Genomic DNA, 17,108 nt, shown 5'->3' with positions numbered 1-17,108 from the left:
CGTAACACTTTCTGATTGGTATTTGCTATGACGTGACTGAATGCCTAATTTTACTGAATTTATTTTCTTAGAATAATAATAATAATAATATTCATTTTTCGTTTAAGAAAAATTTAGTGTTTGTTATCTGCATATAATGATTAATCATTCCATCCAATCTCTCTAATCCATGTGATTTATTCTTAGTGGACAAAAGCCTGTTGACCCATCAATAGTAAAAAACGTTTTTTTAAGTTACTATATTGGTATAAGCAATATGCAAAAAACCTGCCCTCAAAAATTTTATAAAACTCGTTGAAAATGGTTATAAATAATTAACAAATGGAGAAATGACATACTTGAGTCATCGGCAGCGTGTGGGAAATTAGAAAATAATCTAATATATTGGCTATGATAAAAAAGTTTATGGAATTGAATGCGCGGTTCTCGAGCTATCCGCGAAAACTTGTAAAATGTATGTATGTATTATGTTCATCTGTTTCCTCAAAACTTCTAAACTACTTGACATAATTTGACAAATGACGTTTCGTTGAGAGCGTCTTTATCGTCCGCTGGCTATAGGCTGTGTGACGACTCATTAAAATGAATTTAGCGCCCTCTAATAAACATACAGCCATGAACTAAAAGAAAATTTAAATTTCATGATACCGTATATCAAATTAAAGGATATTTTTTTCTTTAAAGTTATTTGTGGTAAACTGATTTTTAATTTTAAGTTTACGAATCTCAATTTTTGCGAGAAACTATAATTTTTTAGCACAAAACCTATATTTCTTGAACTAAGTCTTTTTAGGGAAAATACTTAAAATTAAATATTTAAAATTTATTAATTGATAATATTCGATAATCATTACTGGGAAAAGGTTTATTAGTATTATTATTATTTGATAATCAAATTTCATGATTGAGAAGCACACACAAGAAATATAAAACGACGAGATTTATTATAGCATCCTTTAACATGCCGTTAGAATTTTAATTAGCATAGAATTCGTATTAAAATCTAATGAATAATAATAATTAATTGATTAATACGTTACTAAGTTTGTAGAAAATAATTTAAATCGTGTATCCTTATTGTTTGAGAAAACATACATATTTGAACGAGTTGTAATCATTTTATTTCTATTTACAAAAAAAAAAAAAAAAAAAAAAAATTAATTTAATTTATTTTTGGTGGAATATTCAATATTTTAACTCTTCACTTTGTAATTTTGATTCCGAAACATATAGAAAAAGCAAGGTATCAATTTCGTACGACAATTCCCCCCCCCCCCAAATAATGCTTGTATTTATTAATATATTGTCGTTAAATTTATTTTTATTAGGTATAAAACTTACGGTAAAGACTTCCATTTAATTTGACTCCAAATATTTTGGAGACTGTTCATGCGCGGATGCAGCATTATGGACACGATGGACATATACACACAACCCTTATAGACTTTTGTCTTCACATTTTCACGGTCTTTGAGGTCATTATCTGTTTCTTTTAGGTATAAGAACAAACTTAAATATAAGTGTGTATTGTATGCACATATACATTGTCGCCAAAACTAATTGTAGTGTTTAAAAACATCGTTAACCTGAACGGAAAAAAAGTTATCTCAAATAAAAATCGGTTCAGTAGTTTACAATCGAATGGTGTCCTAAAATACTTTTGTAATTTTCGTGGACGGACAAACTAAAATTTTACAAGTTTATTAACTTGTTAGTGTTGTAGCGCTGCCCACGTGGAACTACTATACACTGTACAAAATTTTTATCAGGGCGTTACATATTTTGTAAAGATCTCTTTTTTAGGAATGTAGTACCTATATCGATCTTGAGCAAGTTCATACTCCAATTCGTACGGCCAGTTTTCGGTTGTCTGTGACCATAATTTTTTTAAAGAAAGTAGTCGCTGCTTATAGCACCATTATTCCTTAAAAATATGAATTTTTTGGCTGAATTTATATATTAAAGAATTATTGTTAAAAATTATATTTCAATTTAACTAAAATGTTATCCATAGGAGAGTATTTTACTTTACAATACTTTGGGGAGCTCCTTTCAATATGAAATCTTTAAATAAGGTTAGCGTCATTTGTAATGTAATTGGAATTTTAAAAGTGTAATGGGTTTTTATAGTAATTCCCTTCTCTGAGTATCTTCTGGTAGCTTTACTGCTTATTTGTCATTGACTTAGGTTCAAAAGGACTCTTTTTTCTATAAGTGGCAAACGTTACATTAATTAGCACAATATTAAGCTATCAGCCATAGACTTACATTTGTTGGAAGGTACATAAAAGTGTGTCTTTTCAAAATTTACTCCCTCAACATTCTACGTTATTTTCAAAATCATATATGATAAAACAGAAAACTCAATAATAAGCACTGATTTAGGAAGAGCACGATTTAAAACACAATAATCGACTTTTATAATGGTACTATGTGCTATGTAAAAAACTTGTAATAAAAAATAAACGTTCTATTAACAAAAAAATTTGTTCGTGTGTCGTTTACTAAAGAATTAAAAAACTTTTTAAAAATTTATAAGAAAAATTAAAACACTACAGCTACACACATACAACAGCATTGCAGAAAGCAATTACCATTTTTGTTTTAATAATTAATTAACTTCTTAAGAAGATCGAGATATAGGTGAAATGTAATCTGCTATATGAAAACTGTTACAAATGTAGAACATTCAATTCCTAGAAAAAAATGCTGTGAAAAATGTTCAAGTGACATAATTTTTATACTTGATAATAAATTCACTGCAGTATTTTTCATATCACATTTTTGTGTTAAAACTTTTACACTAGTACTTATTTTAAAATTTAAAAAAATTTGTGGCAAAAGACTTAGACAAAAACAAGAAAATATAAAAATTGTATTTTCAAAGAGAATAATTTTTTACAACATTTTTTAATTCACAAGTTTCTTATGATGGCGTTTGTTAATATGTTTTAGAAAGTTTATAATTTTCATTAAATATTAATAGTATAAATATGTTTACTAATATGAAAAAAGTTCATATGATAAATTATTCATTTGAAATTTGATGGTTTTTTCAACAAATTCTGTATATCGACGTTATAAGAAGTTTGCCGCAGCGCCCTACTTTTAAATCACAATTTTAGCTTTATCAATTCCTGCTATAAAAAAATATGAAACTTTCTTGGAAAGGATGAAATAGGTATAAATTAATTAATTATATTTTTTTCAAAATACGTTAAAATGACTCTAATTACAAAGAAATAAAGTTATTACTAGAATTTAACCACTAAAATTTTTACATAAGTATTATTGAAGATAATTAATGAGAACTGCAGGACTTTTCAAATTAAATTTTGATTTTTTTCTCCAATTTCCTAGATTAATTTTTGTATTAGGTATATAATTACGTATTTTGATAATGTTGTCATCACCAGTAGATAGGCTTTTGTTCAATAAGAATAAATCGGTTGGATAAAAGTTTCTAATGATTATTCATGATGTATATAACAAAACATAAAATTATATTTCGAATGTCGCTCTTCGAGATTACAATAGCAGATGAACCTGTAGTCAATATAATCCGCACAGTTTACAGTAAAAGATTTCGAAAAGTTGGCTGTGTTCCACTTAATGTCTATTTGTTACGTTGCTACCCAAGGTCCTTGTTTTTCTGTGTGTTAAAAAATCCGCATTGTTTTGTATTTTATACAATTAAATGAAAATGAATAAATCTAAAAAAACGGAGCCATTTAAAAGATAACAGTGAATAGGAACATTTGAAACGGAAAATTTTAATTCTTTAAAATTATACATCCGGTCACGTGACAGCAAACACCAATCAGATGTACTTTGAAGGTACTACGTCACGCCATATGAAATGCTATGTAAGCTTACAAATGCAAAAACATGTAAACTGGCAAATATTTGTAAACTTGCATATACAAAAAGGATTGAAAGTCACGGTTTGATGTATTCATGATATTATACACTTTTAGAAGTAAATTTTAATTGGTATTTTTAAAATGCAAAATACATTGATAGCTACTGTAAATAATATATTTTTTTTTTAAATAATACGTTTTGGTGTAAATCAGATACTAGTGTAACGTATAAACAAACTTTTCAAATTTAGGACAAAAGCCTATAAGCTAATCGTAATTATTCTTCCAAGATAGCACACGAGTGTTTTGGTATGGTGCACAATTTATAAATTGTGCACACAACCTTGCAAAATTGAGTCGAAACATACATGTTACAATTTTTTTTCTTTATTTTTACAATAAATGAATAAAATAAAAATCAAGTGGATATTAGCTAAAAAATTTGTGTTTTGGTTGTTTGTAAGAACGATACTTACCTTCATTTTAGAGACTATGACTTGATATAATTCAAAAGAATGATTAATAATGGTTAACTGATCATAGACGACTAATTTGTAAGCGAAATATGTGTTGAAATACATGAAATCAATTAAATTAAATTGTGACAAAAAATGAATCTGAATAATTCTACAATAAAAAGTACACACCTAAGTAAAAATAGCAAAAGTTACAAATAAATGTATTTTATATAAAATTATTAAACACAAAACATTGAAGTTGTATAATGAAAATGAAAAAGGGAAAATTATAATATTAGAAAATTAAACTAAACAATTATAAAAGTAGGAATATGGAAAAGACATTTAAATACATTAAATGAGTTATGTTCCTATATGTGTACTTGAAATTTTACTTTTACCATCTACTCATTCAAACACTAAAAGCTATGCCCTTTAAAAGTTCTCTATGCTCTATAAACAGTCGTCAGAATATACACAATTCAGTTTTATTCTCAAAATATAGGATGACTTTAAAGTATTTTTCCAACTATTACTTGAAAATAACTGCATAATTGACACTTAATTTTCATCCTAAAAGGACTAAATGAACTAATTTCCTTTTTGTTAGCTCGATGATTTTTACGAGATCTGATTGAAAATCTCTAGGACAACTACATTAAATCAGAAATCTTGATCATAATCCTAATATTATTTTATAAATTTTCAGTAAACATTTTAAACATTTTTCGTATTTGGAAAATGATATTTATTTTTCTTTTTTAAATTTTTGTCAGCTTTATACGACTATGTTAAATGTGATGAGTCTCAATAAAGTTTGAATATCCAGATGATTCATTTTCGATTCTAATCCTATTCCCCTATATACTGGATTGGATACGCACGATACTGGTGCGTAAAGAAGATTTATCCACGTAACCAGTTAATTCTTGAGTTTCTTCACTGATATATATCACAAATTGGCTGTTTAAGTGGAAAAAAGTCCTTTATGCACCGGTGTCGTGCCTGTCCATTCCAATATAAGGGTTGGCAAATGAATATATTCTTGCAATCGAAAACGAATCGCCTAGATATTTAAACTTTAGACACTTCATATTTAAAAAATAGTCGTATAAAGCTGACAAAAATTTAAAAAAGAGAAGTTAAATATTATTTTACTGCTTGGTGCAGTAAAAGCGTATACTTGAAAAATAAGACATTTTTCTGAAACCAAAAGAGGTACCAGGCTTAAAATCTGTTTGTGTGTTTTTAATCTGTAGATACAAAATAATAAATGACATTTGTGCATAACTGTTCAACTGTGAACCATGATAACCCATCCTGTATTAAAATATCATAGGAATAAACATATAGTCCAAGCAAATTTGGCCTTTTTTTAACGTTGAGAAACTGCTTGTTTCAGAATTTAAGTAAAAAAAAGTCAAAAATGCTTGGACTTGAAAATGTCAGTAGAACTGTAAAACACGGTCTATCAATTTTGTTTATACAAAGAATTTTTTTCATCCAGAAAGCTTTTAAATATAGTTTATTTTTTACACAAATATGTTAATGTGCTTTAAAAGTGTTCAAAGTAATTTTTTGAGCTACATATTAAGAGCATTTTCCTTCCATAATTAACTTCACAGTATATAGAAAATTATTCTAATGGGTTCAATTTTCGCAAATCGAAATCTTTGCGTTTCATGATTAGGACAAGGGATTAACACAAATTTGGAGAAGAAGTATGTGTGTGTGTGTGTGTATAAGTTCGTGGTCTTTTTTTCCAGATCGAATTCGTGAACGCATATTACCGGCAATATGATCCAAAAAGAATTTTAAAACGTTCGGTCGAGTCGTATTCGAAAAATTTTCGAAAAACGAATCGGAAATTTTATTCCTATTTTTTTTTTTTTTTTTTTAATAACATTTAAACTGGGAAATTATGCTAGTGGATCTGAAAGGTCACACCAGACCTACCCCACGGCTATGTTTCAAAATTCTGAGCTGACCTCCACTGACCTCCACTGATTTAAACATGAAATGGCGAGTAGGATGTAGAGATATTAGCATAGAACATATAATTAATTGGCATATGAGAATTTAAACTTATTGATAAAAAATTGATTATATGTTCTATGATTTTTTGTTTGTTAATACCATGAAGATATATTTTCTCTTCAACCGTCATTATAGTGCCCCCAATAGTTTCTTAGAGTCGCGAATATAGGGGGGCTTGAGAAACCTTTTAAAAACTTAATACCTACAACTTTACTTGGAGAATCGGTTCGTTTCAGAAATTATTTTTATACTGATTTTTTTTTTTTTGGACTAGTACGTACCTTGGAGTAAACTAAATAAATTAAATTTCAGAACTAAATTAGCTTTAATGTTCAAATAGAGAAAACCCTCTTTCATATGTAGGTACTACACGCTATGTTAATGAACGTTAAAACAACTCGCTTTAGTTGCTGGCGTGTGTAAAACATTTTACAGTAGTAAGGCGATGAGTTCGATACAAGAGGTTATTCAAATGTACAGGGTATTTGTCATTTGTTAAAAGCTATGAGCCACGGGTGACAATTTACTGAAATGCATTGAATGAATATTCGCATTTACTAAATGTGCTAAATTATCGGAATTTGGCTTGGAAAATACTGACGTTTCAATATCAAGTAGTACATTAATTTTGCGAACATACCTGAGTATATTCAAGGAATTAATTCTACCAAATCAGCCACAATTGTTCTACTATCTACTTTTAATCTCTCTGCTGCCATCAAATACAGGCAAGAACATGGATTATTATATGAATTATCACTTGATTGAAAACGGTTTGGATAGCCATTCGTTGCGACGAAAAACAAATTATTCAATATTACAGTTAATTCTCAAGAGAGAGTTAAGTCAATACAATTTAATTTTAGATTTTACCATATACATTCTGATCATAAGTCAACGATTAGCTACTACACCACCATTGATACCAAAACTATTAGCCTGAAAATAGCGACATTGTCTTAACTCTTGAAAAATTTTATACATAAAACAAGTCAAAGTGAACCTATTTTATCGACTCTAGAAAGACTAATCAATATTAATTAGACGGTTTCTGAAAACAGTCAAAGATCTTATATTTTGAACCCATGTTTATTTTATTGCAAACTCTCAGTAGGTAGTAAAAGTCGAACTCTCGGTATTTACTATATGTATAGCAAAAATACACAAATAGAAATGGTGCAGGATTTCTCTTTATACAATTCAGTATACCATTACATATTTTTAATTTTATTAATCTTATAAAAGAAAAGTACCAGTATTATACTATACCATCATGTTGCTTTCACGTTGAGTGTAGTTGTACTTTAGTATGTTTGAAAATTATTCAAAAAGCATTTCTATAAAAGAGATTTTCATCTAGAGGTAAGATTGGTATTATGAGATCATTATTCTTTTATAATGAAAAATGTAATTCTTTGTTCTTTCTTCCAATGATACAACGCACAGATCGTCCACTGGTGCGACTGCCTCCGCTGCCTTTTTAAAACTCGAGGTCGAACTATTAATTATTCAATTGCACTTACGACTTACAGACGAAGTAATATGATTATTACGGAGAAGAGTTACTAAACCTTTGCAAATAAGTTTAGTTGCAGTTGCGTTGTAATTGCACCAATGGGCAATCGTCGAGATATTTACGAAATATAGCCTTACTTTTTACTTTATTATATTATAAATATAATAAAGCGATCGAAAAAAAACCCATATCGGGGTTTCAACGGAAATACACGTTTTGAAGGTCTCTGATTCCAAAAAAGTGGTTTTTAAAAAATGTTGCGTCAGTCGGTATGTCGGTATGTCGGTATGTCTGTTACCAAGCTGGAGCCTTCAATTTTCAACCGATTTTTCTCAAACTCGGCCCATAGGTTCAGTTTGGTCATAATTCCAGACAATTTTTCCATTTTTTCCCTAAGCTTTTTTTCAAGGGTACTTCCCTCTAGGCCAAAACAGGATTTTTGGGGTTTTCTCAAAAACGGCTCTAACGATTTCGATTAAACTTGTGCACACAGCTAGACCTTAAGGTGTTCCTAGGATTGGTATAAGCCACATGTCCGGGAAAATTCGAGAAGGCCCACACCCTGGGGAAAACCTCTCCAAATACAGGAAAATGGGATTTTCTAGGGAGAGGCTTAGGGGACCGCAGTGAAACTTCGTATCAGGGTTTATATCAACAACTTAGAGATTACAACGTAGATTTGATATAACTCCCCTCTGGAGCCCATCCCTCTGGAGTAGTGGAGCTGTAGGGGATGAAAACGTCAAAAGTGGTCAAATCCACTCTACCCAAAATTGATCAAATATTATTTAAAACGTCTTTTTAAGTTACTTTTGTAACTTGATAATCTTTGCTGTACCACACCCTTACCAAACTACATCCTTCTAAATATTATATTAAATTCAATAAATACCTAAACCTGTTCCTCATTACCGTATGATTTCGAGAATAATATATCAATTACAAGAACAGTTTATCAATTTTATAATATAATAAAGTCTTGTCCGATGTTTCGGACCGTTTATTTATCGTCTTAATATATAAAACAAAGTCACAGTTGAGTAACATCCACGTAAAATTCAAGAAGAGCTGTACCGATTTTAATAATCTCTGATTTGTATGATTCGTCTCTGTCCCAATTAAAAGAGCATATATTAAAATAACTAATTTCTCCTCCTTAATCGGTGAGTATTGTATTAAAATCCAGAATTTTTATATCCACTATTTAACCGATATTAAAAACTGTTTGCCTACAGAATTCTAGATTGTCAGTAAACGGCATTGGCTGTATTTTATTTTGTTAAAATTATTTATAATAGACAAAAGAGGAGACAAGTGATGGCAGCTTCATTATTATAAGGTTGAAAATGTCCCTCGAATCGGGTGTGAAACTGCTTATAATCCATTAATAATCGGAAGGTGCACTTTTAAAAGCAATTTCAAAAACAACCAGTGAAAAGGGGAAATACTTTATAAATTTGTATTCAAGAATTCATTCGATATAACCACTTTACTCTATCTTAATGCCATTCTATAAGAAAATTATTGAGCTTTTAAAATTATACCATCAACTTATATTTTACAATATTCGTTTTTAATTTTCTAATAAAATTAAAATTTATCAATAACTTTCTTTAGAATTGTACATTTCGTACTTTCTAATTAGTAAATGTATAAAAATCTCATAAATTAAAAATTTTTCATTTCAAGTAGAAAGATTTTTAACGCATTAAGTTAAATAGCTTTTTGAGTGAGTTTTAGGGGACTGAGTTCACTTTTTATGTTCGTTTAAAACCACTTAACTCAAATCTTTGGATTATATTAATTCACTTTTTAAAATTAATGTTGCATATTTATATATCTATATTTAAAGATATTTAGAGAAAAAAACATGTATATTAAATTATTTCTATAAACTAATACTTGTTGGTAGTTTTTAGGCACTGCAGCAGTTTTTTTTGACTTTTAGAGTGATTGATCTTGAAACAAAGCTTGATCAATTAGAGCTAATATAATTTTTCTTTTTTAGCACAATACAGTTTGTATTGCGTGGTTTATCTGAACTATTTCAGTATAATCGGATTATTTCTTGCGTTGATCAATCCGTATTATAGACGCTCCATAATATCATAAACAAAAAAAAAAACATTTATAAAATCACGACCAGTCATTTTTTTATATTTACTACAAAACATATAATATAACCTGGTGCACCATCTTTAATATAGGTTTGTAAGCATCTTCAATATAGATAAATGTACCCTTTTGGTTTTTGTTCAGGTCACTCATTTTCGCGAGTCATAAGCTAGATATTAGGCCGAATTCGAAGTAACGTGGATGATTTGTTGCCAATATTTTTTGTGTTAATTGAATTTTAGACGGAAACAAATGCAAATGCTGTGGGCGGTACGATACTTTTGTCTTTGTCATTGATGAACGGAATGTTGAAGATCTATCACTGTTTCATGCTCAACAAAATTTCACACAAACAACGAATAGTTTTGTCAGATGGTGCATGTTGTTTCAGTGTAAAGGAATTCATGGTTTAAATTGTACTGAATTGAAGTTCCAAAACATGTCTAATCAACTAAATCGGTTGCAAATGCCATGGTTATTATGTATGTTTTCGATATAAAATATGGCGCTACCTGTACAAGAAGCATAGACCGTGAACCCACAATGAACGGAAATTTCTATGATTTTTTATCTGATATTTAAAAAAGGATTTTGTTCTGAGAAGTTTGATGATATTAAGCGTATCCAATTTATGGAAATAGAGTTTTCGTTACAAATAAATCATTGACAATATGCAGGATAGACAAAAACAACCGTCAAGATGTTTGCAACTGCCAAAAAGGCTGAATAATGGAATCCAATAATCCAAAAATTGTATTTCATTTTAAATCTCTTTGATAGTTGCAAACATTCTACCCTTTGCATTTTGTTAAAATATATCCTTTTCAGGACCCACAATTTTATATAAAATCATGTATGAGTTTTATATAAAGCCATGAGGTTATGCAGAACATGCGGAAATTCTCTCATCTAGCGCCTAAAGATTATCGAACGATCGCATCGGCGCGACGGCTGACTGGTTAATTATGAGCTTACGGTTTATGAGCATATAACAAAACAAAAATAAACTCAATAAAAACTAATAACAATTTTTAGCTTATACATAAAAAGTTATTGTACCTATCATCATATATATATATAGAATTATATGTATACAGTAGTATAGTAAACTTTGTATAAACATCATTTTATTTATATAATGACAGTGAATAAAAAGTTATGTAAACAGTTTAATCAAGTTTTCTAAATTATAAATTCTACTGTTGTGTTTCAGTCTACGTTCTATATCTACCTACGTGGTAGATAATAAAACGTTCTTAAAACTTTATATGTGTATACAAGAGTATGGTAGGTAACCTTTCCACAGTGTACCTACTCGTTACTATATCTTCAAGATGACAAGAAAACTGTTCGAAAACTTTTAAGTATTTAATCATATACATTTATATGTATATGGTGAGAATTGTACTAAAGTTCATTTAAAAATCACAATATATGCCATGGAGTTTCAATTTTTCGGTGTATATAACCTCTCTCTACTTACGTGTTAAAAAAGAGATTATTTATTATCAAGTAATCATAATAGTCCGGGTGTACGTTGGCATATTATCATTGATCAATATACTCATAGCAATGTTTATGTGTATTAATTTTGCGTAGCTTACGAAAATTCTCGTAAGTGAGGAATTATCTTTCACCAAGCTTGAAAAATTTCTAATTTTGCTGCCACAATTATAAAGAACGCTCCGCAAAAATGTTGTTAAAGGATAATGTTGTAAATAACGTCTTGCATTATTAACTCATACGACAATTTCTAAAGAGTGCATTATCCGATATGAGCTTCTAGTAAAAAAATTATATGATGATAAAAGCAAAACCGTTCTAAAAGAACCCAAAGCTTTTTTCTTTAAAAGGAAAAACCGAATTTATTAGAGGTTTGGCCAGATTCTCGGAATCGCACTTATTTTGAACCAAATACAAAAGCAAAATGCATTTCTATCCTACTTTAATAACTCTTTGAGTTTTTACCTCACTGCCCGCCAGCCATACTAGCTATAAATAAAATTTTGTCCTATTTATATCCATTTTGCATTTTTTAGAGTTAAGATCGCCATTTTATCGAGGCCAGAAGATCTTAGCTAAAGTTCTGCAATCAATAAAATTTTGACTTTTTAACTGGTATATTTATCTTCAAAATCAAAACAAGTCACATCAAAATAGATAAGTAAGTAGCTTTTACTAATTATTCACTAATAATTAACCGATAAAGGAATACTTAATAAATGGACTAGGATTGAAGGAAGGTGTTGGATTAAAAATAGTTATCATCGGAGGTTCAAAACTATTTTCTACCTACTACCTTTAAGTCTCGGAGACAGAATTTGTGTGATAATTTTACAGTGCGACGATTGTTAATCTGTCGAATTATGTAATAATTGAAAGGGAAATGATCAGCTAAAGACAATGTTTCATAGGCCTTTGGTATTTATTCTTTTGCTTTTTGTCTTTCATAAAAATTGGTGTTACATACTTCAAAACCATCGCAAAGGTAGCATATTTGCTCCAGTATAGTGGCTATTCACAGCCGTTGGAAAAGTAGGGCATGATGATTTTGGTGAATGACCGAAGTCTAATGATTAGCTTAAAAAATGGATCTGTATCAAATAACAAATGTAATACATTATTTTATCATCCTGCGATAATGCCTGGACGAGTTTTTTCCTCTTTTGCGTAGTTTCACTTTTTAACTTTTGCTTTATCTTATCCTTTTAATACGTCTTAATTATTTTCCTTCATGTCTAGCCTCTACGTGGATTGTCGCGACAAATCCAACGATACATACTTTGAAATCCATGAAGACGTTGCTGCATGAATCAGGAAACTTTTCTATAAATATATATAGTGTTAAATACATTACTCTCCCTTATCGTTTCCAGTGTAGTCGAGTAAAAAAAAGCCAAATTATGGTTCATAATTTATTCGCCAAATAAATTTAATTTAAAAAATGAAAAAACAGAACCATAAATAAAACAAACCCACAGAGTATAATAATATAAGGTTGCTTTCCGTATTGAGGTTTCAGATGAATTTTTGAAATTCCATTATGCCAAACATTATTTTTCTACTATCGATTTATTTCCCCTCTAAAAACAATCTCCCAAAAAAACTACTCTTATTTGGGAAGTAGCTTATTTTCTCTAAAATTTTTCTAAATTTTGGTACATAATACTTTTACATATACATGCTTTTGATTTAATTTTATTTTCTTGTTGTTAGTAATCGAAACTGCTATTCGTTAGTTAACACTTTGGAATCTGAATTGTATGTGAAAACATATTTTATCAACAAGCAAATCATCAGAAAATTATCATCCAAATGAAAGATATTGTTATAAGTATCTGAAAAAAATAACAATAATTAATTTTTAGATTATTAGAAAAATTAAAAGTACCTACTAAAGGAAGTTAAAATGGAACTTATCTACAGCGAATTTGGCAGATACACCGGGAGTGGAAAATGAGACATTTTCAAGCTGTAGCTTCTTAATTGTTATAAAGTTATCAATTTTTTTAAACTAAAAACGCTGTATCGTAAGAAAACTATAGCTTTTTGTGCCAACAAATTTTATTCATCTAATAACTAATGAGTTTGTGACTCTTTTCAATTAGGTACAAAAGAAATACGGTGAGTAATTTACGTCGTCATATCACCTAAGTTTAAAAAAACTATTATACTACAGTAAGTCAATACAGAAGTGAGTTGATTTTTACTTGTTACCATTGTTGCTATCGCACGTACAGGACAAGTTCTATATAACAATTTTTTCGAATTTTGATTATCTATCAAATGGTTACAAAATTTCAGCAATTAAGAAATTTTTTAAGAAAAGAAAAAACACACATAAATTATTTATTCAAGTATTTAGTTTAGAAGTATGAACAATTTCAAAAAGGTAAAAAATGTAGCATTTTTATCTTTTTCAAATTTTTTCGCGCACATTTCCTTTTTTTTACCTTTTTTGGAGACTTTACACTTTCTAAAACAGGTTTATCTTAAAACTTTGTTGCAGATAAAATGTAGGATAAAATCCCATCATATCTTTGATTAAACGTGCACCATATTGTGCGACATTTTTAGGAAACAAGTGTTTAAATTAAAATAAAGTTAAAAAATGTTCATCAATTGTATGTACACTAAACAACTATGCGGAAGCACTTTCAATCTTTTTTTGTAAAATTACCGTAGCAAATTTTTTTAAAAGTGTATATGATATTAATTTTAGTTTTACAATAAAAAAAATACCGATTACTATTTACCAAAAGTAAAAATGTTAATAATAATATTAATATGTTTATGGCTTTTATGAGGGTAGGAACATATTCTATCGCTTCTTTAAAACCTCTTTTCCATAGGTTGTTTTTATTATCAAAACATGATTTTGGGTCGCCAGATGATGCAAAGTAATTTGACTCTGCAGTAGGCTTCAATGAAAAACCTTTAAAATCATCAGCACCTTCCAGCCCACAACACTTGAACTGAAAATTAAATTTTTAAAATGATAAAATTTTCTTATATATGTCGTTTCTAAAAGGTTTTTACAATTCTTAGTCGCATCAAACAAATACATAAAACAGCCTTTAATAAATGGTAAGTAATCAGGTGGTCAAAATTGGGACTACTGAAAGAGCGGTCCATTTCTTGTTTAATAGTACAAATTTTTATCGCCAGTTGGGGATTAATTTCGTAAAATCCTTTCATAAATGACAACTACAAAATTATACAATATGCTCTCGAAATTTTTAACTCCTGTTAGTAGCTATCCCCTCAGATTATTTTCTCTTAAAAGTTTCTGATTTTAAGTAATACAAAAAAAGAAACATTTTAAAACAATCAACAAAATCGAATCTGTTACTGAGGACTTTCGAGTAAAAGTATTCATTGATGGGGCTATAAACTACTTAAACACTATTAATCAAGTATTCAACTGAAATACGTATAAAAATACGTACTGTTTTATGAATCTCGTCTAAAAACTCTGTATCCTTTTGATAATCCTTTTGACCATAGTTTTGAACAGCTTCTGCTACCTTTATTTTCATATCTGTTTCAGAAAAATTCTTCATATTTTTTATAAAAATTCCAAAGAATACAATCGAATAACTCAGCGCTATTGTAAGTAAAACTCCATACTAAAGCATATTTGGCAAACATTTTAAACCAAATTCAAAGAAAACCGAACACCACACCATTTTTATGGAAAACGGCTTTCGTTGAAATTTGTAAATAGTTTGGACATTATTTCTTCTTAACATGCAGAACAAAAGTATCATTGGTCATAATTCTTGAATCTTACTCCGAACTGGCTTGTCCCTCTTAGTAATATTTTTATTTTATATTTTTAATGGATATTCTACACATAATAAATAAGTAAAAAACGTTGAGTATCGTTGATTATCTTATTTCAAGGGAAGCAAGCTTTGGCATCGATGTCAACATGCGTGCCGAAGAGCAATGTCATATCAAAATCTTTAGTGGTTTAAATATTAAAATAAATGTGGCAAACGGTCGTTTGGGTTAAAAATTGATCGTTGTGCCTATTGAAACTTTTGTTCGACAGAAAAATTTTCTGAAATATGAAAAAGTCAAACCGAAATCCGTTTCCTTTGAGAATGTGCAGCGTTGTTTTGAATAAGGGCTAATTCGCAAATATCAGTGATATATGTATTAGAACTTCAATTCGATCATAGTTCATTTGTACCCGCTAACAATAATGTAAGGGAATGTGTGTTGCCGAAGAGGGAAAGAAAACACTAATATCAAATTGATACGCATCTGATATATGCGAATGGAATACTTACAATTATGAAACAAATTTTTTTAACTTTGCTTTTATTTTGAAGACTTAATTGCAGTACACCAAAAATACTTATGATACATAACAGAACAAAGAGTCCAATTGAAGTTATTTTTCCATGACCACCAACAATTCTAAATTCTTTTACATCTATATCAGGTGTTTTCAGACCCATATATATGCCACCACCAAGAAGAAAAAAGGCATCGATCTGCAAATTCGAACATTAAAATACTGATTATTATTCATATATTGTTTGGTAACCTATTGTTTTTATTTTTAAAATTTCTTGTAAAATTTTATTTGGATACTTGGACAAAAATAAAAATCTACATTGGTCTTTTTTGATATTTTGATATTTTTCGGATCTACAAACTTCTAAGGAAATTTTTGATTGCAGATTGTAATTTCGATTTACTGTTGCTGGTGTTTTCCTATCTGTAGTTATCTTGGTCATTTTATTTAGCAAATTATTCGATGTAGCAGTCTAAAATCTATAGTTGGAATTTCGTAGCTTTCTTTTTTAGTCGGGCAAAAATATCATTTTTTTACGTAATTCAATCCACTTCGGAATACTACCTGCCCATATTTCTGTTATACATAAAATTGCTATAATTCGTTAATATTATAATATGCCAAAAGACATTGAAACTATTTTTAAAAAAAAGCATCCCACAAAAATGGTTTTTGTTTTGCAAAAATTACGTAACTTACACCAAGAAGAGCATTGCAAAGAAAATAAAAACATGTACAACTACAACAAGGAGAGCAACACATTCTGTGAGATTTTTAAGAAATTATTCTTAAATAACTCACAGAATAGCATACATAAAATTATTTGGGAAAAATTTTTATCTTCCTAATATCATAATGTCATTACTGAATAAATAAATATAACAACTTATTAATTACTAAGGCGATATAACGAGTATATTTTTAAGATCTCAGCGCCGCGATAGTAAAACGATGAACTTTTCATTAGGTCACTCAGTTGATCGTTTTCATTGAATAAAAAGATAATAGAACGAATATAGAATGCGTTAAACATAATTTGTTGTTGTAAAATTTGGGATAAAACTGCTTACAATGGTACAAATTGAAAATTTCGTGTAAGCCATGAGAGTAAATTGAATCCTCCCAGGTACCCTTTATATATTTCAAGTTACTTAATCTAAATTTCATACTTAAAATTTCAATTGATGTGGATACTTGAGCGGTTTAAGTCACAGATTCTTCGATTTCCACGCGAATAAAATGACCTTTTCAAAATTTGAAAAAAAGACGTACTTACTGTCACACGTAGACTTTGTACTAAGATAAATTTT

General features: G+C 29.1%; 1 protein-coding gene across 1 annotated transcript; it reads right to left on the bottom strand.

Moving 5' to 3' along the window:
• Positions 1-13,317: 13,317 nt before the first annotated feature.
• On the bottom strand, positions 13,318-15,052 carry LOC123291327. The gene is made up of 3 exons (XM_044871618.1): positions 14,939-15,052; positions 14,232-14,464; positions 13,318-13,327 (listed from the first exon to the last, which is right to left on the bottom strand). Exons 1-3 carry the CDS (start codon positions 15,050-15,052, stop codon positions 13,318-13,320), a joined length of 357 nt encoding a protein of 118 aa, XP_044727553.1.
• Between the last annotated feature and the right edge of the window lie 2,056 nt (positions 15,053-17,108).

Source organism: Chrysoperla carnea, chromosome 1, assembly GCF_905475395.1.
Source record: "Chrysoperla carnea chromosome 1, inChrCarn1.1, whole genome shotgun sequence".
Taxonomy (NCBI): domain Eukaryota; kingdom Metazoa; phylum Arthropoda; class Insecta; order Neuroptera; family Chrysopidae; genus Chrysoperla; species Chrysoperla carnea.
Note: the sequence above shows the minus strand (reverse complement) of the source record. Positions and strands in the feature narration are given on the sequence as shown.